General features: G+C 38.2%; 1 protein-coding gene across 18 annotated transcripts in view; it reads left to right on the top strand.

Annotated features, from left to right (window-relative positions):
* trpm3 (transient receptor potential cation channel, subfamily M, member 3) overlaps window positions 1–22,639 on the top strand; it is a 138,885-nt gene that overhangs the window by 14,327 nt on the left and 101,919 nt on the right. For 2 of the 18 annotated variants that reach the window (XM_051422640.1, XM_051422635.1), the window contains exon 1: window positions 10,459–11,417. The exons of 11 other annotated variants lie outside the window; for them this stretch is intronic. In XM_051422640.1, the coding sequence (XP_051278600.1) occupies window positions 11,328–11,417 (90 nt within the window). In that variant the 5' untranslated portion in view covers window positions 10,459–11,327. Of the gene's footprint in view, window positions 1–10,456; window positions 11,418–22,639 lie in introns of those variants that run through there. 5 more of the 18 variants (XM_051422648.1, XM_051422647.1, XM_051422637.1 and 2 more) reach the window with 4 other exon arrangements.

Here is a 22,639-nt window from a genome sequence, read left to right as displayed (position 1 = left end):
GGTATACCCCACAAAAGTCTGCTTGACTACCAAGTATGTGTATCATATTATTCTACTTCTGGCATCCCTACTACATCTACATAACCTTTCCCTGTTTGTTTTAGTATTGAATTCAGTATTTTATATATTAGTTTTTTAGTACTTCATGGCCATAGTTACTAACCTCCCCCCATCTCTCAAAACTGTCTGTAGATCTCTGGCTGGCCAAATAACTGTCTTCTTATAAATAAGTTCCTAAAACACATTTTTTTGAACAGCCATCAGCTGTGTTTTATATCTTATTATTTTGTTATAGGAAACAATAGTCTCATAAGATCAAGACAGCTGCAGTTTTAAGAGCCAAGATCTGCGCTAACTTCAAAAGGTCAGTGCTAAACTGGAAACAGCTGGCTTTTGAGTGCTGATTGGTACTTACTTTATACTACGAATGTTTTTAATTGGATAAATATCACGCACAGGGGCATATAGCACCCCAAATATGATCACCCAGCTGCTTCCAAGGACAGATGACTGTCAATTTTTATGTTTAAGCATAACAGTAAACTAAGCACAACATAATGTCACTACTGCAAACACAGTGAGAAAAGCAATCTGGACGCTTACACCATTATATAAACTGACAGCTCTTTAATTCTCCCCCTTGAGATTTTATTGCTGCTGTATGACAACACAGGTGTGTATAATATAGTTAACTGCAAGGCAAAGACTTATTACATTCTCCAAGCAGTTGTGGATTTAAACACTGTATTCAAAACCAACCCAGCAATGGCAGTATGAGAGTAAACATCATATTTTTATGTGGATTTGAAGGTGCATGCACCATTTCCAACTAAAGTTACAAAATCGTTCTTTTAACTTAAGTTTGTGATGTGATGCGACCACACTATGTACCGACCCATAGTGCTGTTGATCTCCTTTTTGTGCTCCTAAAAGGCTTAATGATTGCTACTGTGCATCAGATTTCCTTGTGTTACACATATCCATCAGTTTAGATATGATTTAAATTGCCCTTGTAGACAGTTAATGTTGTTAAACACAAATACAACAGCCTCATTTCCGCTGAGAGATTCAGATGGACAACTTAATGTGAGGCTTTGAATTGCTTCAGCTGCTTTAATGCGGCCTCATTATGCAAAAGAGCAATTCAGTGCTGGCGTCCAACAATGATATGCATGAAATGAGCATACCACAATGTTTATCTTAAATGCTTGTGTCCCATAATTTCATATTTCTCTGTCATGCCCTCAAACCTCCTTCCCTTTTTCTCTATAATTTTGTCCTCAGTGAGTTCCCCCATCTTCTTCACTCTTCACTGACCCTTTCATTGTCTTCTCTCTGATTCTGCCCTCTCAGTCAGTATCAGACTGGTGTGTCTCAGCGGGACTGAAGGGATGTTCTCTTGGCATGGTTCTTAGTCACACTTCTCTGCTTCATCGCACAGAAGATGGAAACGCTAAAAAACCTGTTCCTGTAATGTACTTCTTGGAGAAACTTGAAGCTTAACATCAGACATTTTAGTTCGCTTTCATCATCGGTTGACCCTGGGGTCTTGAAGGTTTATTTACAGTTATTAAGAGCTATTCACTGTATGTTTTGTGTGCACATTTTTACAGCTGAAGTGAGCTGCCAAAAAACCTCAAACCACAAAGGCACAAACAAAAGAACTAGCAGTTTGTTGAACCATTTTCTATATTGGAGTGTCGTGGAAAGTGAGATATAATATTGTAAAAAGGTCCATACTGAATCTAATTGTTACGATTTTGGTCAAACCTTGATAGTGATGCTTGTACAAACATTGTTTGACATTCTTGTTTGTTCATTCTTTGGGTTAACCATTAATGAAGAGAGGGTGAATGCAGCACAGAGGTACTTTAAGGTATAATAAGGTATTTTACATATGAAATTTATCAGAGGCCCAATGTTAGGTCACTTTGGAAAGAAATAGCATGTTACAAGTTCTGGTTGTCAATTTCTCTAAAACTCAAGTTCTGTCAAATTTCACATGCAATTGATTCGAATGAATTCAACCAAATAATCTCAAGACACATAGTACAACCATAGAACTTAAAGTAATGGCCAACGTTAGCTATTTAATGTAAAGATTATACTAAAGGATAAGAAACTTGCTCTTACCGCTGCCTCACTTCGGTTGCGAGCAAAACGTTCGCAAGTCACTCCGCAGATTTGTTGTCGTTGTTGAGTTAGACAGCTGCTTTGTACAAAGTGGACAGAGGTCTCACTAGTGCACATTACTAGCTTAGTTTACTGACAGGTCAATAGGGCATGCCATAGGTCAAGCTGATAGCAGAGCGCCCTCTGCTGGATCACAAGGCAAACTACTTCAAACTGCCTGCTGCACTTAATAGACTGTAAATTTGAACAGGTGATAACACTTTGAAATAACCACGTTCAAACAAATTTGTGAAATGACAGCCCTATTGCAAGTACCAGATATCCAAAAAATAATACTGGCACCAAGTACTGATGCTGTAAATTAGGAGCATTCTCATGTACTTTTTGAATACATTGTAATGTCAGTACTTTAGATTTAGAAGTATTACACTACACTTGAAGACGGATTACACAGTAACAGCAGAATAGTTTGCTGTTGCAGCACAGTCAGAGGACTTTCCCTCATTAAGTGGTCTTTGCCAATGCTTTCTTATTAAGAATAATTGGTTACCATCAAAAAGTTCGAATCACTGACTTGTAGAGGGACTAGTTGGTATGCCACATTCATAATACATGGTTTTACCATCATAAATAATATAAATAATGGAAAAGATTTTCCCCTAAAACTATTTTATGCAGGCTAACTGCTGTTTTATTTTAATCTATGTGTATAGTTCACAGGCTAGGTGGCATACTATCAAAAATAATTCCTTCTCAAAGGACAGCCAGTAGTCCTTGTACATTATTCATTTCCAATTACTGGGACAGAGCCCCCATAATTGCACCCTACTGTGTGCTGTTTATGCCTTCTTCAGTTCTGGGGAAGTTTGAAGATGCTTTTCAGCGCCACACACACACACACACACACACACACACACACACACACACATACACAAGTAAATTCTTCTGGACAATTATGACCCACTCACGGACTGTACATACTGTTACTGTGAGCTTAACTGTAATTGCTGTTTCTCTTGTGAGCATTCTTTTGACCTTTGAAATGGTTGTTAAAAGAGGTTAGTTTGCACCCTTTCGGCGTATGATTTGCTTTTAAATACAGATAATGACTTCTAGGTGAATGGTGTCACCTTTTTCTTATAGTTTACATACTAATGTCCATATAGAGCATTTTGATGGAAGCTTCATTTGGCTAATGTATGGGTTTTTATGACAAGACAGGTAGATATGACACACAGCTATAGTTATAGAGTCACTTTGTTCAGTCTTGTCTATAGGACCAGATATCTTTAAATCAGAGAGATGTAAATTAAGGGATGCATTTAATGTGGTTTTGGTGAGTGTAAACAACCATAAAACTAATGGTGCTTGTCCTTGTTCTACTGCAATTATGTAGTCGTGAGATATTTGTGGTTTTACTACTTTCTATTACAGGGAATGCCAAATGCCACATAAATAATTTCTACTGCAGAGAAAAGAGGATTGACTCTTGCTGTTCCTTTGTCAGACTACCTCACAGCATGAAATAATATGTGCTAAACTAAAAGGTTGAATTTATCTGGAGGGAAGATTATTGGAGTTCTCTTTCCTTCCACGACTCCAAACTTACATTGTTATCTTTCAATTGTTTCTACCTTGTTGTTAGTCTTGTCTCATTCACCCTCATCCAGTGTTCACCAACCGATTTATATACTATATCTGCCCTCATTGTTACTATTTTCTGCCCTATAAATATTGCCATGGACCTCTCCTGCTGTCCTCTTACATATGGCACCTACCGTCCACCCCTGCCCTATTAGTGTCACCTGTGTGTCTCCCACCTAACATTTAACTCTTGGCCTCATGCAGCTCTCCAGCATGATTGATAGATGGAAATTAATACAAAGAAAGGCAGAAATAACATGTAGGTGTTTATATTATAGAGCACAATATCTGTGACAAATTTAACTCATACTTTTTAGAATACATGGAATTAGTATTTACAATGTGCCAATGTGAAGGTATAAAAGACATTTTTCATTATTTTCTTTTAGATATTGGGCCCTTGAATCCCCTCAGATGAGGCTGTATGCTCAGATAAATTTGATTTGGATGGTAAATTATGTGGTGTCCAAAAGCTGGTGGATCTAAAAAGTAAACTGAAACTTTACTGATCTGAAATAATGTTGAGTTAAGCTGTGATAATGGATATTTTAAGTGACGGATACTCTGTGACTCAGGGACAAGTTTATTTAGTTTATTTGGGTAAAGACTTGTTACATACATTCTAGGAAGCATGAAACTACAGTGGGGCATCGGCGTAGAGTTGAGTGGCTTATAGTGAGTGATGGTGAGTAGCAAAAACAACACATTTTGAGACCGGCAGCGTGCACTGTATGAGTGTGTGTGTGTGTGTGTGCTCTTGTATGTATGTGCGTGTGGTTCCATCCCGCAGGCTAATAATCATTGCCTCTCTCCAGATGGAAGAGTGTACCCGACTCAGCAGAGGTCTTCCTGCTTCCTCAAGGCAAGAGACGCAGGGGGTAGTAGTGTGTGTATGTGTGCATACGTGTGTTGTGGGAGGGAGATATTGAACTGTCACTTACCGAGAATCCTCCAGGGGATGAGCATCACACAGAGAAGAGGGAGAGGAAGCCAAATTAGATAGAGACTTTTGGCACCATCAATCTACAATAGACAACTTTGTTATCACATACCTTCAGTCACTTGTTTTGCTGAGAAAACTGACAATGTCATTGTCTGTGTGTAACTGTGTGTGACTGTTTGGTGGATGTAGTCATCTACAACACTTTATGGTACTACATGTACCTTTTTCACCATGATTGACCAGGAGAGAATTGAACCCCATAGAGAAAGAAAGAGTGCTGCTACTAAAATAAGTAGTTTGCCATGGATGCTATTCCTGGAGTGAAGGCCATTAGAGTTAGTGGAGTAGAGCAGAGTAGAATAAAGCTTTAATGTCCCAGAGGGGCAATTTGGCTTGCAGACAGCTGTCAATAGTAAATACGTTAACGCCAACATCACGGTTGTCATTGTCACTTGTCACCAAAACCGCCTGAGATATCAATGGGAAAATAATGAATAAATAAGAGAAATAAAATAAAATAAAATAGTGCAGCATATAATTCACAGCTAGTCATAGGCCAAATCTAATTTTGTTTAAAAAGGCAACAGCTGAAGGAATAAAAGATCTCTTGTATCTGTTTGTTGCACCATTAGGAAGGTGAAGCCTCTGCCTTGATGGAAGCAAATATAGACAAATGTGCTCCATAAAGACCAGACCTTTCTGGCTCCGACTCTGGTTTGCCTTTTTATGAATAAACACAGAGTTGGCATCAAATGTAAGTTTGTCATTATGGTTCCCAATTATTTGTACTGCTTTAATAATAGTCAGAGTAAGACAAGTGGGTCTCCTTTGCAAGTCAATGAACATCTCTTGAGTCTTATTCAGTTGTGGGAAAGTCTGTTCACACCAAATGACATATTCTCCTACCACTGGGCCTTGACTCTGGTCCTCATTATGCAAAATGATGACTACTCTTACTTTATATTAACAGTTAGTATATTAACTGTTCTCAGTCAGAACACATGGTAATTGAATCAGCAGGATACTCTTCATTAACTGAATCACAGCTTTCTAAGAGGAATCAAATGGTTGCCTTTCTGTGAAACTACCGTTCAAACAAGACTCACTTACAAACAATAATGAGGCACATACATTATTCAGGAAACACTTTACAGGCAAAGTTGTGTTGATAGATAGTGACATTTTTACCTGCACTGCCGTGATCTTCACACATTTATTGTTTTCATTGTCACTGTTTTATGGTTTGTCATAGCATGATTTAACGTCTCTGTTCAACAGGCTAAGGTGCAGGACACGATGTGTGTTTATTTTTCAAAGTTAGGAGACTAATGTGGGTTGTTGATTTGGAAAAAAAGGGGGAAAAAAAAAAAAAAAAGGGGTTTTTTTGGGGGGTTTTTTTTTTTTTTTTTTTTTTTTTTTTTTTAAAAGGAGGATAAAAAAAAAAAAAAAGGGGTTTTTTTTTTTTTTTTTTTTTAAAAAAAAAAAATTAAAAAAAAAAAAAAAGGGTTTTTTTTTTTTTTGGGTAAAAAGGGGGGAGCGAAATTTAAAAAATGATACAAAACAAAAAAAAAAGAAAAAAAAAAAAAATCTTTTTTTTTTTTTTAAAGTTTTTTTTTTTTTTTGAGGGGGGTGTTTTGTAGAAAAAAAGGGGGGTGGTAGAGTGGGGTTTATCCCGCCGTGTGTCCGATTTTCGTGTTTAAATCGCCGCACTTAAATTTAGAGTGTAAAGTATTCTCAGCATGTATGGAATATGTGGAGAAACAATGACCAAAATGCAGGTGCTTTTAATTAATAATATAATAAATTAAAAAAACTTAGGATCACGAGGATCTTTAGGTTTTGATGAGAATGTCAATGATGTGAACCAGATTGAACACATATGGGAGGACTGTAAAGAGGGTTACCGAGACGTCTGTGTTGGTTTAAAAAAACCCCATATTTATACTGCCAGATTCCATATTCTATATTTTTGTCAGCCATCTGTAAAAATAATAAATTTTATTTTACTTCAATATATGCTGGTAATCATGACAAAATTTCACAAAAAAGTTTATAACATCTGATAATATAAACACTAAAACAATTCTAATTTGTTTATTTCCACAAAAAGCATCTTCTTATTTTGCTGCTCTGCTGTGTCCATTTGTAAAAAAAAAATTTTTTTTTTTTTTTTTTTTTATATTTTTTTTTTTTTTTTTTTTTTTTTTTTTTTTTTTTTTTTTTTTTTTTTTTTTTTTTTTTTTTTTTTGTTTTTTCTTTTTATTTTTTATTTTTTTTTTTTTTTTAAAATAAAAAAATTTGGAATTTGGAAGTATAAATATGGGACTTTTATTCTTAAATTTATTGGTACAGTAAAAAAGCTTGATATTAAGTATGTTTGTAGTCTCATATTGGACTGCAGGCACTTACTTAACACATACCTTTTTCCTTTCTTTTTTTTTTTTTTAATTTATTTTTTTTTTTTATTTAGCTTTCCCCTTCAGCCATAATAAAAAAAAAAACATTATTAATCCTACTTAACAATTCCTTTTTCCTTTCTTGCTTTCCCTTGCACAATTCAGTTCAGGAAGTTCGGTTCAATTCAGTATATTTTTGGAAAATATTGTCAGGACACCAATTAAAATGTTGTGTATGAAATACAACAATAATATTCCACTAATATACCTATCTCTTTCACTCAGACATGCCCGCACTGATCCCTACTCTTTCACAAGCATTTTTCACACAGATACCAGCAGAGAGGATTCACATTTTCAATGAGTGAGCAGCTTCTCAGGAGCTCTGGCTTTGCGTGAATGACAGGTGGAAATGGGCTTCGTTCTCACTTCTGTCACAGTGCAGATGTCACGGGGTCCAGAGATGTCTCTAAGAAGAAATGGGCAACAGAAAACACCCACTCAGTGTTATTTCACATCAATGCGCTCACACACACTCACTCGTACATACAGCTGATGATGTAATGTAGTTTCCTCACGACTACTTGTAGGTTGTGAGTAAATTATTCAGACATTCACTGATGCACACATACATTTACATATTCTTAATGTCACATAAATCCACATCTACTGGCACCAGAGCAAAGTGACTTTCGTTGGCATATTAATGATACCATGCCTACAGGGCAGTATCTGTTGAAGTTGATGGAATATTCTGGAGTGATTCGTGTATAAATATGCCATTCACCTAAATCTCAACTTGCTCTGAGATAAATTATCATGTAATACTCGTGAGTGACAAAACATTTTGGGATATTTATTGTTTTGCATTCACCATCTGATATAAGCTCTCTGAAGCACTTTAGTAATTCACAGTAAATTGCCTCCCTCATCTGCCAAGTTAAGTTCCCATGGGGAGAAATGAATCACTGTGAGAGAATTAAATCTCATCTTGTCTGGTCTTGTTCTCTGCCAGTGCTTTAATACCTTTTAACGCTGTGATAATTAGTGTAGCCAAGAAGAGTGAGAGGATAAAACACACAGGACACTCTGTCTTCAGCAGGTGTGTTGAACTGGTGCCCCCTGGTGGTTGAAGCGTGTATGTCGCTTTTTTTTAGGCAGGAAGATAATGCAGACGAGACTTCATCTGATTCATTTAGTAATGAAAAGGCAGTCACTCTGGTTCTATTGTAGTAAAGTAACCGCTAGTTTGATAGTGATTCAGAAGTGTTCTTAAAGCATGATATAGGACTCAGGTTTGAATGGTGGGGCCTAGACTGAGCTTGTCATTCTGCATTAGAAGAGTGCCATCTAGAGTCAGGATGCAAACAGTGCAGTGTGAGTTAGATGCGTTCGCTGAACCATTTCACGGGGTGAGATGGAGAAGTGAGAAGGTTAGGGGGGAAAAGGCACACTCTCATGCTACACTCTTCCTGAGACCCCTTCCTCCCTCACACACACACCACACCTCCACAGTGACTAGCTATATGGTTGACAGACACATTTCCCAGAGGTCTCGGAGGTCCCCTAGGGGAGCCGGTGGTCAGTGAGGTGGATATTATTAATGTCGGTCCCCGGCAAAGCACCTACTTACTGTGAGGTGATGACTTAAGAGATTAATTAGGACATTTACTCATACTAGAATACCATGCAAGCAAGATGTAGTTTGAGAGCAAAATAGCAATATATCATTCGTGTTTTTCATTTTGTGTTGCATTGTTTTCACTTTAAGGGAAGGAAAACACTCTTTATTTTATTACATATTACTCTTGTTCTTTATTTTGCTTCCAGGATAACTTTGACAGCCCGTCTTGCTTCATTTAATGAGGTGCTTTAACTACGTTTGAGCTTTATGAAAGCTAAAATCTAAGACAAACATTCATTTTTATGCATGTCCATAAGCTGACCCTTTATTTGCACAGATTTAATGCCTCAGCTAAGCTAGAGCATGTGTTGGCAGATATATTCAGATATTTTGATGCTTCATGCAGCAACAATGATGGTGACATCAATTTGAACCCTTTTTTTTATATAATGACAGTGTGCGGTACATCTAACAGGAGGCATCATGTGCTGCCATTAACACCTCTGATCCTTCAGTGTTTATCTCTCTACACAGGAAAATCACATCGCACTCAATCACTCTTCAACTTGTCCAAACATGCCAAGTCTATCACAAAGAGTTGTTAATTTTAGTTTTTCATATCTTTTGTTATGACAAGCATTTGGGTGTTTTGAGTATTTTAAATCAACAACTCACTGGAGACAAACAGTCTGAGTGACTAGAAATAAAAATAAAGGCACACCAAATTCAGAACACCAAGAAAGATGAAGCAAAAATAGCTGGCTCATTTTACCTTTTATTGTCCCTGAGCTTCATAATCTAGCATTCAAGTCTTTGAGAGCTGTACTACACTGATAACGTTTGCCATTGTTAATTTACTCTGGGTTCCTATATCTCTGTGGATGGTTGTAGCATGTAAACACTACACAATTCAATTCTCCCTCTGCCCTAAGACAGTTAGAATGATGATTTAACCTTTAGTCAAACCGAGGCATTTGTTCCCAAGGTGCTGGAATGAAGTACAGCATAAAACAAAAAATATTTGGTTCTTACAGTTATTAAAAAGGGAATTTGGTGTAAAGAGCCTGATTAAATGTAATTAATGTAAAATACTGTTATCTTACTGTAAGGTTTAAATACATATATACACACACGTTTTTATATTGTTGATAAACACCTGACTTTGAAGACACATCAAATTAGGAAGTCTCTATTCGGACTAATGCTCCAACAGTTAAAAGTCACACATTCACACATACATGAATACACCTGTAATGTACTCATTTCAAGAATTGCAGTTTGGGTCTTAAAAGGAAAAATAGGTAAAGGAGAAAGTGAATTGTTTATTCTATTTATTTTCTACTGTTTTTATAATTGCAGCTCAACATGTATGCCAGCACACATAGGTGGAGATGCTGAGAGGCATTCAGAAATGATAATCACAAAATGTTTTTGTGTTCTTGTTTAACCACTTTAAGGCATTTTATGCATTCATATAATGTCTAACACGTGCAAATCAGTAAGTAGGTCGTACTCCTCTGCGCTGCCACGGTACCAAGTTGTTTCATGTGCTTCCATCTTCCAGCACAATCAGAATTCACTCTATAAGACGGAGTGTTGACTCCAATTCTCTCATTTCCCTTTTGACCACCATACAGTGCCTCATCACACCTCTCTTCCCATTCTCTCCATCTTGCCCTCTCTCTCTCTCTCTCTCTCTCTCTCTCTCTCTCTCTCTCACTCTTTCTCCATTGCTCCTCTTTTTTTTCCAAGCACAGATGCAATTGTTTTCTCTTTCATCCTATCCCCATAGTTTCAATTTCAGCTTGTTCATCAATTGTATTGGATGTTATTTTATGTTTCCCCATTCTCTCTCTCTCTCTCTCTCTCTCTCTCTCTCTCTCCCATCTCACTGTCTCTCTCTCTTCCATTCTCCCTCCCTCTCTCTTTCTCTCATCTTGGAGACATGCAGCCTCAAATCTAAGCCGCTGCCTGTCAGGCTGCTCCGTTTATGCGCTCTGCGCTACTCTCCTTTCCTCTCCTCTCCCCTATGCGCTATACTGCACTGCACTGCACTGCTCGTCTCTCCTCTCATCTCCATCTCTCTTCCTTCTCTTGCTCTCTTCTTTCTCTTTCTCTACCTGCATCCCTCTCACACTACAGGCTTATCTCTGTTGTGCATTGCTGCGCTCTGCTCCATTGTTTGGGAAAATACTGTACACTCTGGGTTTTTTCGCGCCAGGGCTGAGTACACTCCAGCTACTGGTGGAAGAGGATTCAGATGCTCCTGGTGCTCTAGGTTTGGCTTGCCTTGGACTCTTTGGATCTGTGTGGGCCGGAGAGGAGGAGAGAACAGGGAGGAAGGGGAGAGTGGGCAGAGAGCTGCCCAGGTGAGAGCTTCATCTGCTTGGGGAAGTAAAGGCTTCAAGGTGGTGGCGGTAGTGGTTGATGGTTGTCCGTCGAGGGTCATGCCCTGGGACTTGTGTGCTTTTCGGCAGTTGGAGTTGGAGACCCTTTCCCATTTTTGCCCCCCTAGTGGGGCAGCATTGACCTTGGTGCCGGGAAAAGCTGCCGGGCACCAGTGGCTCCACCGTGAAGAGTGGGCACCATGAACCAGCTGGATGCACCACGGCCACTCAACTGGACCATCAGAAAACTGTGCCATGCAGCCTTTCTGCCATCAGTACGCCTGCTAAAGGTAAAAGAACACAGGGGAAGGGAGAATGGGGATGAACTAAAAACTAGACGCCCAAAGAGATGTGTAGTAAAATATCAGCTTCTGCTATCATGCTACTTTCCAAAGGAGGAGAAGTAGAAAGAGGTGTGAGGATACAAAATGAATGCTGGAAAAGAAATGCTTTGCCACATCTCTGAATGTACTTAGTGCATAACCCAGTGGAAGTAAGGTAGGCATAAAGATGGGCTAGAGGGAAAGATGTAGTCGAAAATGAAGATAAGTGTGTCAAAACTGCCAACATAACACTCACAGTGGGAGCATAAAGCTTTGGAAGCATGGGGCTGCGCAAAGGGGATAAAAATGGAGACAGGAAAAGAAGGAGCATGATAGTAGCGAGATGCACATAGAGAGCGAGATAGAGAAATGGAAGGAGCAGTGACAAAGAAAGAGTGTTGAAAGAGAAAGAGCAAAGATTTATAAATGATTGAGAGCACAAAAATGAAGGAGGGGAGAGGACAGGACACTGACCACAGGAGATGGAAAAAAATATGAGAGAGTGAGAGTGGATTATAGGGGTCCAGTGTTGGAAATAGCAAGAGGGCACAGGTGAAAAGACTAAGTGAAAGGAATGAGAGCAGGGGAAAGGAAATGTGGATGGTGAATGAAAGAGGCAGAATTTAAGGGAAAAGAAGATTTCATAGGGATGGGTGAATTGGAGATGACGGAGAGGACAGGGGAGATTTAGGAAAGAGATGTGCAGCATCAAATCCCAGTAGACAGTTTCTAACTACAATACACCTCAATGTAAAGCCTCACGTTGGACTGTGTATTTTGTTAGAGTTGGCCAGGTTTAGTTGGCAAACCACGCCTTTTCACTTGACACCTGAGCAGAGGTGTGTGATATAATGTGTGTGAATGAGTGTATATTCAGCTGTGTGTCTGAGCATGTGTGGGCGCATCTGTCCTTTATAGCCTCGGTAAATTCAGAGTGCCTTTATATGGCTTGTTTACAGACATTTGTACCCTCAAATCTAATCATTATTCATTCATGTGCTTTTATAAGCCAGTTACAGGCACTCTGTAAGGAGGGCTATTGTTGGAGGTCTTGAATGCCTGTTCTTCACTCTCCTTTGATCTGGCTTTATCAAAGTGTCTCACAGAACAGTGTCGCTGCGATGTTGAACTACACAACCAGAGTGCCTGGGCTCACATGTCAGGCATTTGCATTTGTATAGCCTGGTTAAATGAATATCATTGTAATCCCTGATTGAATGTGCAAAGGGTCTGTGTGTGTGTGTGTGTGTGTGTGGGGGGGGGGTGTCTGAGGACGTACGTAGTGTTTTTGTTAACACATGCTTTACTGTGGAACTTCGCGAGGATGCAGTTTTGTTAGTTTTGTCTCATGTATTCACAGCACCTCATGGTGCTGTAAAAGGAATGCAAGATATTCCTTTTAGTGAATGCTAAATATCACCAGTGAACATACAATAAATCTAAATCATAGATGATTTTATTCCCGGAAATAAACATTTTTGTAAGTACCCCAAAAAAGTTGAAAGGTCCAGTGTGTAACATTTAGTAGGACCTATTGGCAGAAATGGAATATAATATTCATTAATATGTTTTCGTATTCGTATTTGTATTTCGAATCGTTGCGTATTTGTTACCTTAGAATGAGCTGTTTTTATCTACAAGCCACGTATGCTGCCATGTTGAACCGCCATGTTTCTACAGAAGCCCAGAACAGACAAACGAAACACTCGCTTTAGATAGGGGCTAGATAGAGCATTTGTTGCATGTTTCTCATTCTCAGTTACATACATAATAGAGACGCAAGCAGTGTTCAGTTAGTTGCAATCTTCAACTTCACCACTAGATGCCACTAAATCCTACACACTGGTCCTTTAAGTGAATTTACACAAATTAGTCAATTTCTGGATTGGTGAGCATTAAGACTTGAATAGATGATGTCAGACTTTTTGGGTTAAGTGCTTTGACACCTGGAATAAGTGATGTGAGCTTGTAACTACACCAAAATAAATGTAATTTGATTTTAGGGCTCCCAGCTAGGGGTGTGCAATATGACAAAAATCTTTTATCCCGATATAGGTAATTTCATATCCAGATGACGATAAATGTCACAACACAGCACATTTTATTAAGCGACCACATGGAGAGGCCTACTTTTTTATTTGATTTTGAATTATATACTCAAGAAATAAAAGGTACCTACTTATATTTTATGTTTTTTTATTTTATATAACAGTTTTTATTACATTTTCACTCTGTACTGTTTGAGATGATTCTTGCGTGGTTGGCAAAATAGATTAGTGGTGTGGGGACCAAGACAATTTGCATTAATTTGCAAAGTGCGGTTTTCTGGTTTGTTTCAGATTGGTTCTCAAACCAAGTTCGAAGTTCGTAGGTAAAAGCTTCTCGTTTTGTCTTGGCTGGCCAGAGTCCTTCTCCTGTTCCAATTACCTCATTCTGTGTCACGTTCACTCTCCTTCATGTTTGTTTGTGTTGCCTTCATGCAAATTTCCTGCCTGCATCTGTGCTGTGCGGAAGAATGCAAAGCGTCATCCGAATGGACAGAAAATATTGCAGGAGTGAAAGAGTGTGATTTATAACCCAATTTAATAAATTATAGAGCATAATATGAAATGATAGATGTTTTTATATTGTCTCACCATAATACATATCATCATATTGCACAGTCCCCAGCAGTGAAACAGAAAAGCTTCCCATCCCATATTTGCTTTGTGTGTCCAATGACGTTTCACAAAGCAGCTCCAGAATTAACAACATTCTTACCACAGTGTTATCTTTGCTGCTTATCTCAAACTAATTAAAAATAAGTTGTAAAAATAATGTGAATTTTTATTCAGGGTGGATCTTTGTTTCAAAGCCTTCAGCTAATTTTTTATATTGAGGTTAAAGTCTCATAGTTTTAGTGTCAGTAGCAGCAGCTGAACCTGTAGCCTTGCCTGGGGTAGCGCCATGGATGCAGCTACACAGATGATTATGGTCCCTAAAACTATGTTTGTGAATCCTCCTAGGGAGACATCAGACTGTCAGTGAGAAATTAAACTAAGAGGTCTGTCATTATTGTTGGAAATTTCTGCACGACAAGCACTTCCATATGTCTCTCTAACTGATAACCTGCCCGCTGTTTCCAACTGTATTCTTATGCTTGTGTGTGAATGTGTGTGTGCCCACAATTTATAGGCTGTCAGAGTTGTTTCCTGTCTTCCTTGAGCAGGAAAATATGTCCGACAGATTGTGTGTGCGTGTTTGTGCGTAGGTGTGTGCTTGTGTCTGTGCACATGCTTTTCTATGTGTATGTGCTTTTAACAATGCAGCGCTACGGGCACGTTGCAGCAAATATGTACTCTGCAAGTGCTGGTGTGTGAGCATATGACTTGGGTCTGCCGTCTCAAAACATTTAATCAGAACTGAAACTTTTATGTTAAATATTAAATTGACATAGGAAACATGGATACCACTCCAAATTAATGTTACTGTCTACATCAGTGGTTCCCAACCTGGGGGTTAGGACCCCCACTAGGGGGTTTGCAAGGCCTTCTTGATTTTAAAGGATAAAATAAAACTTAAAAAGTATACACACTTGGTCTATATTTTAGCATTTAGTTAATTTATGTGAAGAAAACTAAATTAAATAGTTATTTTTAACCTTGACTCTCTGATAAACAGCCTCGTCCTGCATTAGAAAACAACCAAAGAGCTAATTGAACAATGAGAATAAAACACTGAATCTGTCAGAAAATAGGCCTTTTAAGTCTGTATGACTGTTAAGCGTGCTAAAAATACACAATACAGACAGAGCATTGTCTAAAAATATTAGGAAAACTCAATATTCACAGGAAATACCCTGCTGAAATCCATCCAAATCTCTGGTTTTACACAAACTTCCTGCAGTTATTGTGTTCACTGTTTGGGTTTATTGTACAGTTTATTAGCTGTTCTGTGCTGTTATTGTTATAGATGGATGGATGGATGGATGGATAGATAGATAGAAAAGGGGTCCCTTAAGGAAAAAGGTTGGGAGCCACTGGTCTACATCATGCAAGCACTACTACCATATCTGTCCTCTGAAAGCTAACCAGTAATACAATCTAATGTCTTATATAAACACAACCAACCAACCTAAGCTGCTGATAAGTCCTTAGCCAGTGCTTCTTTTATGATTTGATGCAGTTAATCAAAAACCTATTATCAGTTTCACCATCTTCTTAACCCACCTGAATCACCCTTGTTTGTGTGTGTGTGTGTGTGTGTGTGTGTGTGTGTGTGTGTGTGTGTGTGTGTGTGTGTGTGTGTGTGTGTGTGTGTGTGTGTGTGCATAAGACAGACCTGAAACATGCTCACATATTGATCATTTGAAGGTATCATTTTCACAGAGGCTAGACCCAGAAGCTCATAGCATTGCTGTGGAATTGTTTGACGTCTTATCCATTAGGGAGCTGCGGCTTACAATGTTTAAAATTGTATTTGTGTGCGTGCAAATGTCATTGAGTGCAAACCTGGTGTAAAGGTGTTCATTAATTTGTGTGTTTCTGTCTACTTGCATGTCTCTCAGCTTTGTTAGTGTGAATGGACTTAGTTTAACTTAGTTTAAGTTGAAGCTATCCCCAAAATACATATTTTTGTCTGCAAGGGCGGTAGCACTACACTAACTCAGTTTTATTAATGATCCCCACCTGACAATGAATCAAGTTTGTACTGACATGAGTGTTCAGCTAGTAATTAAATTCATTACAACAGCTTTCTATTGACCTTTAAAATGGCAAGCAATTGGTCAAGTGCCACTTCGCAGAAGAGTAATGCCCCTATTAGACAAGGGGGGAGAGGTGTTTCCTGAACTAGCACACCTAAAAAACAAAGAGAAAGCACACCTGGGGATCCACTCTGGCCAGCCTGAAAGTCATCCAGTAACTGTAGAATCATACAGTTTGTCATTAGCTGTCCCTTTGAAACCTTGTGCTCTTTTATCTGAACCTTTACGAAAGAGCTCGTTGCTGGACATGGCTGACAATGTAGATTTAATCAAAATTCTCTCTCTGTCAGAGCTTGTGTCTTGTTCTGGAAATAGTTACGTACATGCAGCATTGACAGCTGAGATTTTTACAAGTTTAAGCCTGGGATTTCTTGTAGACTCAGTGGGATAAAGTGTGAAACAGGGAAACAATATTGGAGAATCAGAAACAAAAATCTGTCTTCTTTCATCCTCACTTGGCAACTTCTACTTCTTTCATATTCTCCAAAAATCCATTTGTTTCAATCTTGTACCACCGTCTTTTCTTTTGCTTTTTAAGCACATTTTTTAGTGTGACAGCCTCTTGTAAAGTCCACGTTTTGGATTGTGTGCTGTTTTATCTTATTTTTGATCATCACTTGCATTAAGTTGTCTTAACTGCCTCTTCTCTATCTGTTTAATTTCACATCCCCACACGTTTAGGAAATCAGACAGTCTTAATGCCTCTGCAGTGCTGTGCAGTAATTGTGTAAAGAAAATGCCGCATACAGTGAATACAGTAATAATCCTTTCTTTGGTTCTCTTCATGAAGACATTCATTCTCTGCCCTCCCTCTCTTGTCTCTACCTTGCATTTTTCTATGTCTTGTCCTGTCTTGTCCTGTCTGTCTGTCTGTCTGTCTGTCTGCCTGTCTTTCTCTCTGACAACCTCTTTTTCTGCCATTCTCACTTTGTTATGTTCCTGTCATCTCTTTCTATTTTTTTCCTTTGCCCCAATAATCATGAAGCATAGATAACACCCCATCTTAAGCAAAATACACTAAAAAAAGAAAGAAAAATATCTCTCTAATGCTAAAAATATATTTGTGTTGCATAAAAAAGATACACTGTTGATGTGCTTTATATCATCTAGTTTGGCTGCGAGGAATGAATATGTGTGGGTGTTCATCTTACACAGCAATCTAAAAAATTATTTATAAAAAATCTCCTTCTTAATGTGAATTCAGATACATACAATATACAATATAACCAAGGAGCAAAATACAATCTGTCACCCATAGGTGGCACCACCCATATTTGTATCTACAGTAGATACAGTAAGGTAGATAGATACAGTAGACCTCAGCACAAAAACTGTTGTCAAACTAACTGATCTTAAAAGCCAGAACATTTTAAAAGCTGATTCGTATTTTCTCTGTGTAAAGTATCTGATTTATATTAGGTGAATTATACAGATGTTGCATCAGTGCAGCAGCCAACAGTACTGCACCATAGCATACTGACTAAAGTGTAATACATTCCCTGGATTGATAACAAGTGTCTGGTTTCTGTGATACTATGCATCAAACATCCTGTCACTCTTTTGAACTGGTAATCAGCTGTTTTGTGATTGTTGGAGTGTTGCAACAGAGTTTGTTGAGAGTTGAGCTGCGTCTTTACATTGGACCCCTTCTGTACTACAAATGCTGTGCTTCATTTGCGCATTCAGATAAATCATTAAGATTGGGACAGCAGGGATTCTTCCAATTACCAAGCTTCGAGAAACCACTTCTTATCTGATTAAATTTGCCATTTTGCATGATAATGACACCCATAATACATGTTACATTGGGATCTTTTTGTGCATTTTGTTGTTATTAAGCTTATTTAAGCATGTAGTGCACATAACACAAATCCAAAAAAATGACAGATGATGTGTTGCTTTCAACATTGTTGTTCCATACAATTATAATAGCTGCTATCCTGTACTATTTGTAGTCCCTCTGCAGGTACACATGAAAAAATAGTTTCAAAACATGTTACTTGCAAGATTACAACAAACAAAAGGGCCCCAAATAAACAATTCAGCACTTGTACAGTACATGCACAAAGAAAACTAGCTGATCATCCAATATTTCTGCATGCTTTTAAACTTTAAACTTAAGTTTTAAAGTGCATTGGAGGTCGGTCTTGGTTGGCTCTTTTTCTCTCTTACTTCCACAGTTACTTGACAGATCTCAACGTGTTGAGAACAAATGCTTCTTGAGTGTTGAATGAAACTGGAGGAAACAATGTGTTGTCATGCACACGCCTAAGGGAGGGCCCATTCCCCTTTCCCTCACTCTTCCTCTTTTTCCTTCTTTCGAGTGTGAATAGGCCTCAAAGTCACAGGATGTCTCAAAGCTTGCTTGTTTATGTCTCAATTAACCGGCAAATACTGCATTTATGAGATTTCAATTAAAACAGTATCTCTCTAATGAGCCAAAACGAGAACATAAGCTGCCAATTAACACCTAATTCCTTTATTCTGGCACACAAAGACTTATATATTCTGTCTGGCATGCTTCCACAAAATACATGGTAGGTAAAACAAGCTGTTTGCAAATTTGTCTTTTATGCTTTTTGAAATATCTGGATCTTTAAACAAGAAGCCTGCTGGAGGAAACAATATGTTGTCATGCTGTACTCTTTGTTTCTAAATGCATTTATTCTTGAATTAATGCAACAGATAATACAGAAATACTACCTACCAGTCAGCTGCTGAATCATTTATGAGATTCAATGCTGAAAGGGCCGGCAGTTTCAGAATAAATGTATAATTTGGCAAACCATTTCTAGTTTTCACTGTGGAAATTTCTCACGAGCTAGTGTACAAACATCGGTGACACACACACACACACACACACACACACACACACACACACACACACACACACACACACACACACACACACACACACAAGTGTAGATTCCATATCCATCCACCCACAGCTCCCACCTTGTAGTGAGAATCCATGACACTAGCAGAAGAATGATTAACTGACCTTTGACCCTTAAACTCTTAGGGGGAATTATGTTGGTGATGGAGGGCTGTTTAATTATGTATAAGGACAGTACATCATGAATCCTGCTGTTACACTTTATGAACACTATACTGAAATAGAAAGTTTGACACTGGTATTGGGAGAATTTATAGTGTGCATTTATGTATTTGTTGCTTGGGTGGTCTGTGTGTGTAAAGGTTTGTGCATGTAGTTTGTAGTAGATTTTTTTTTTACGTGCATCTTTATACTATTTCATGTTTCTTTAAACCCACGTTACATTTGGTTCGGGTGCAGTATTGCAGAACCTAACCTTTGAAGTATTTCACCATCACCATTCCTCAGCATGTTGAAATGGTTGGTATAAGAATAACAGGGAGAAACTGACTTGATTTCAGACCCACAACATTAAAAACACAGCAATGTTTATATTGGCAGGGATTTGTATTTACTAGTAAGAACTAGTACGTGATGAGGAACCCATTAAAGCACGAATAATCTTATTTGAAAATACTCTTATTTGCTTTCTTGCCAATAATTAGATGAGAAGATCAATACCAATCACATTTCTGTCAGTTCAGTATGAAGCTGGAGCATGGGGAAAACAGCTAGCATGCATCTGTCCGAACATACAGTTCGCACACTGCAATGTATTCTTCATAAACTTGGGTAAAATGTATATTCCAAAATATCAAGCTGTTACTTTTTTACTCCATGAAATATCTTATATTGAATGAAAAAGTCTTATATTCAAAATATTCAAAGTACAGAAGTGGTATAGATGCAAGACCAACTTAATTAATCATTTTAATTAGTTAAGTGGTGGTACTGTGGGACTTGCCTAGAATGGGGAATGAGGCTGTTTCATATAGGATGTTGGACTGTGTGGGTGACAAATGAAAGGAAAAACCTGAATGAATAAGTGGAGAAACATGAAGAATGCAGACACTTTCATATAGAACATGAGGGCCTTTGCATGGCATTGATAAGAATTAAAATGAAGTGAATTAATTGAACACCTATGGGAGAATGGAGAAGGTCCCAGAGTCTCTGAGGTTTGTGTTGGTTTTTCCTTCAAATTGTCACCCTTCTGTATATCCTTGGGAGGTAATTTACAGCTAATCCATATGTCTACAATACATCAATAAATCCAATAATCAATACATTTCCATTTAATCACTCTCACATATCGCATTACATTACATATGGGTGCTTTCATCTAAAGTGACTTACGATAAGTGCATTTGACCAATGTTGTTTTATGGGCCAAGATGTAGTCTGAACAGCCGTCCCGATGTAAATCCCTCATTCCACCAGCAGTCCAGGGCAGCAAACAGTCATGATTTTATCGAGTGGTAGCTGGGCTCCCTCGTACTGAGGGAGGTAGCAAATTGATTGGCAGTAGCAGAGTGTATAGGATGGGCGGGGGTGTGTGGTATGATAATGTTCTGGGTGTAGGAAGGGCCTGAGCCAATCGCAGCACGGTAGTGTTTTGAATCAGATTCAAGCAGCCAGCGGTAGCCAGTGCAGGGTGCAGAGGTGCGGTGTAGTGTGGGAGAGCTGGGATGAGTTGTAGACCAGCCAGGCTTCTGCATTCTGGATGAGCTGCAGAGGTTGGATGGCACATGCAGGCACTCAAGCCAGGAGCGAGTTGCAGTACTTAAGGCACGAGATGACAAGAGCCTGGACCATGACCAAGAATATAATTTTCAAGGCTGTTAAGATAATGAAAAGGCACGCTGAGGTGTGAGGGGAGAATGGGGGGAAAAGTATTGAAATTGCATCCTGAGCTCAGGAGACTAAAATTAGAGTCTCTCATAATCTTAGAGCTGAATCCATATTGTTACTGAAGCGTGTGTAATCAATCATGTTGTTGCTCATGTTGAACTGAAGCCAGCCAATCAGCGCTACTGTGACAGTGTGGTATAATGCAGGCAGATCAGTGGAAGTTTCAAAATCAGCACCATGGACAGCGACTGCACTGGAACTTAGTCTCAAATCCCATATACTGGAGACAGTGATTACCAAATCCCCTGAGATTTTATTAGATTTTTTTTTTTTATACATTCAGTGTTATTCATTAGGGTTACAACTAACAATTAATGACATAATTTAGTAATGTATTTTTACGTTTATTAATTCTCTCCATAATATGTTAATGTCAATTTACAATAGGCATACGTAAGTTTACAAACGTGTTCAGATGTCTTTTTTATGTCCAACCTGAAATCCAAGACTTAAACATATTCACTTTATTATTTATTTATTTATTAACAGAAAATGCAATGGATGTCACCTGTCAGTTGATTTTTTTACTTTACCATTCAAAACTGTATTGTACCTTTGGTATTAAGATAGCTTCAGTAACTAAAGTAATCATATGGTATAAACAGTTCAACAGTATTTTATTTTATAATTGTGATTATTTCCTATCACAGCACTTCCCATGATGTTTTACTAACAGTACATGTGCTATCAAGACAGAATTAGTGGTGTAGATTTAGACTTTTAATAATCATTTTTGTTCCCTTTTTCTGATTTTATTTTAAAATACAGTAGCTAAAAGCTACGATACTGTGGCCTCAGAATTAAATAAGATAGTACGTCTTGCCTAGAATGAGATGGGACTTTGACTGTCTACAGGAAATGCGGTGTGTGTGTTTCAGTGTGTGTGATGTGAAATTACATACATGCCCTTATTAGACTCTGCACTGATAATAATGTCACCTGTTTAAACCTCATGGGAATGGACGCGCAGGCATGCCTGTTGGTGGATGTCTGAGCATGTGGTAGTCTGTAAATAATTGATATGGCCTTGGTAATTGTGGTGTGTGTGTGTGTGTGTGTGTGTGTGTGTGTGTGTGTGTGTGTGTGTGTGTGTGTGTGTGTGAGAAAGGCTGAGTCATGATTTCTCCAGATTCTAACCTATTATAAACGCCATGCAACATTCTGGTGGACTGTTTGTTGACCTAGTTCAACGCCCAAAATACTTGGTAGAGAATTGTTTTCACACTCAACCTACTTGGCTGCTCAAATTGAGATTTGATTTATCACACAAAGAAGACAGACTGAGAAGATTGAATATTATTGTTTTCACTCTTTGCATATTGCTGATTTAATATTTTTCCTCAGCGCTGACGGAGATCAAATGTTTGGAGCTGCACACAGTTGTATCTGTTGCATAAACAGTTACAGTAGTTTGGCTGTTATCATTTTAAGGCATCAAATAAAAACAGAAAGTTTTTTATTAGTTTGTATCCCTTCATTTTAGGGTTGCCTGCACATAATGGTTGTTTTTTGCCTCACAGACTTGTGGAGTACACATTAATCATTGTTACGGTTTTTATTGAATTTTAACAGTATAGTGAAACATAAAGTTTCTTTACATTGGATACATTGTGAGCTTTATGGTTTGTTGCTAATGATCTATTCTCCATGAAAATAAAG

This window comes from Dicentrarchus labrax, unplaced genomic scaffold (assembly GCF_905237075.1).
Source record: "Dicentrarchus labrax unplaced genomic scaffold, dlabrax2021, whole genome shotgun sequence".
Lineage (NCBI taxonomy): Eukaryota > Metazoa > Chordata > Actinopteri > Moronidae > Dicentrarchus > Dicentrarchus labrax.
This window is presented reverse-complemented; position numbering and strand designations above follow the sequence as displayed.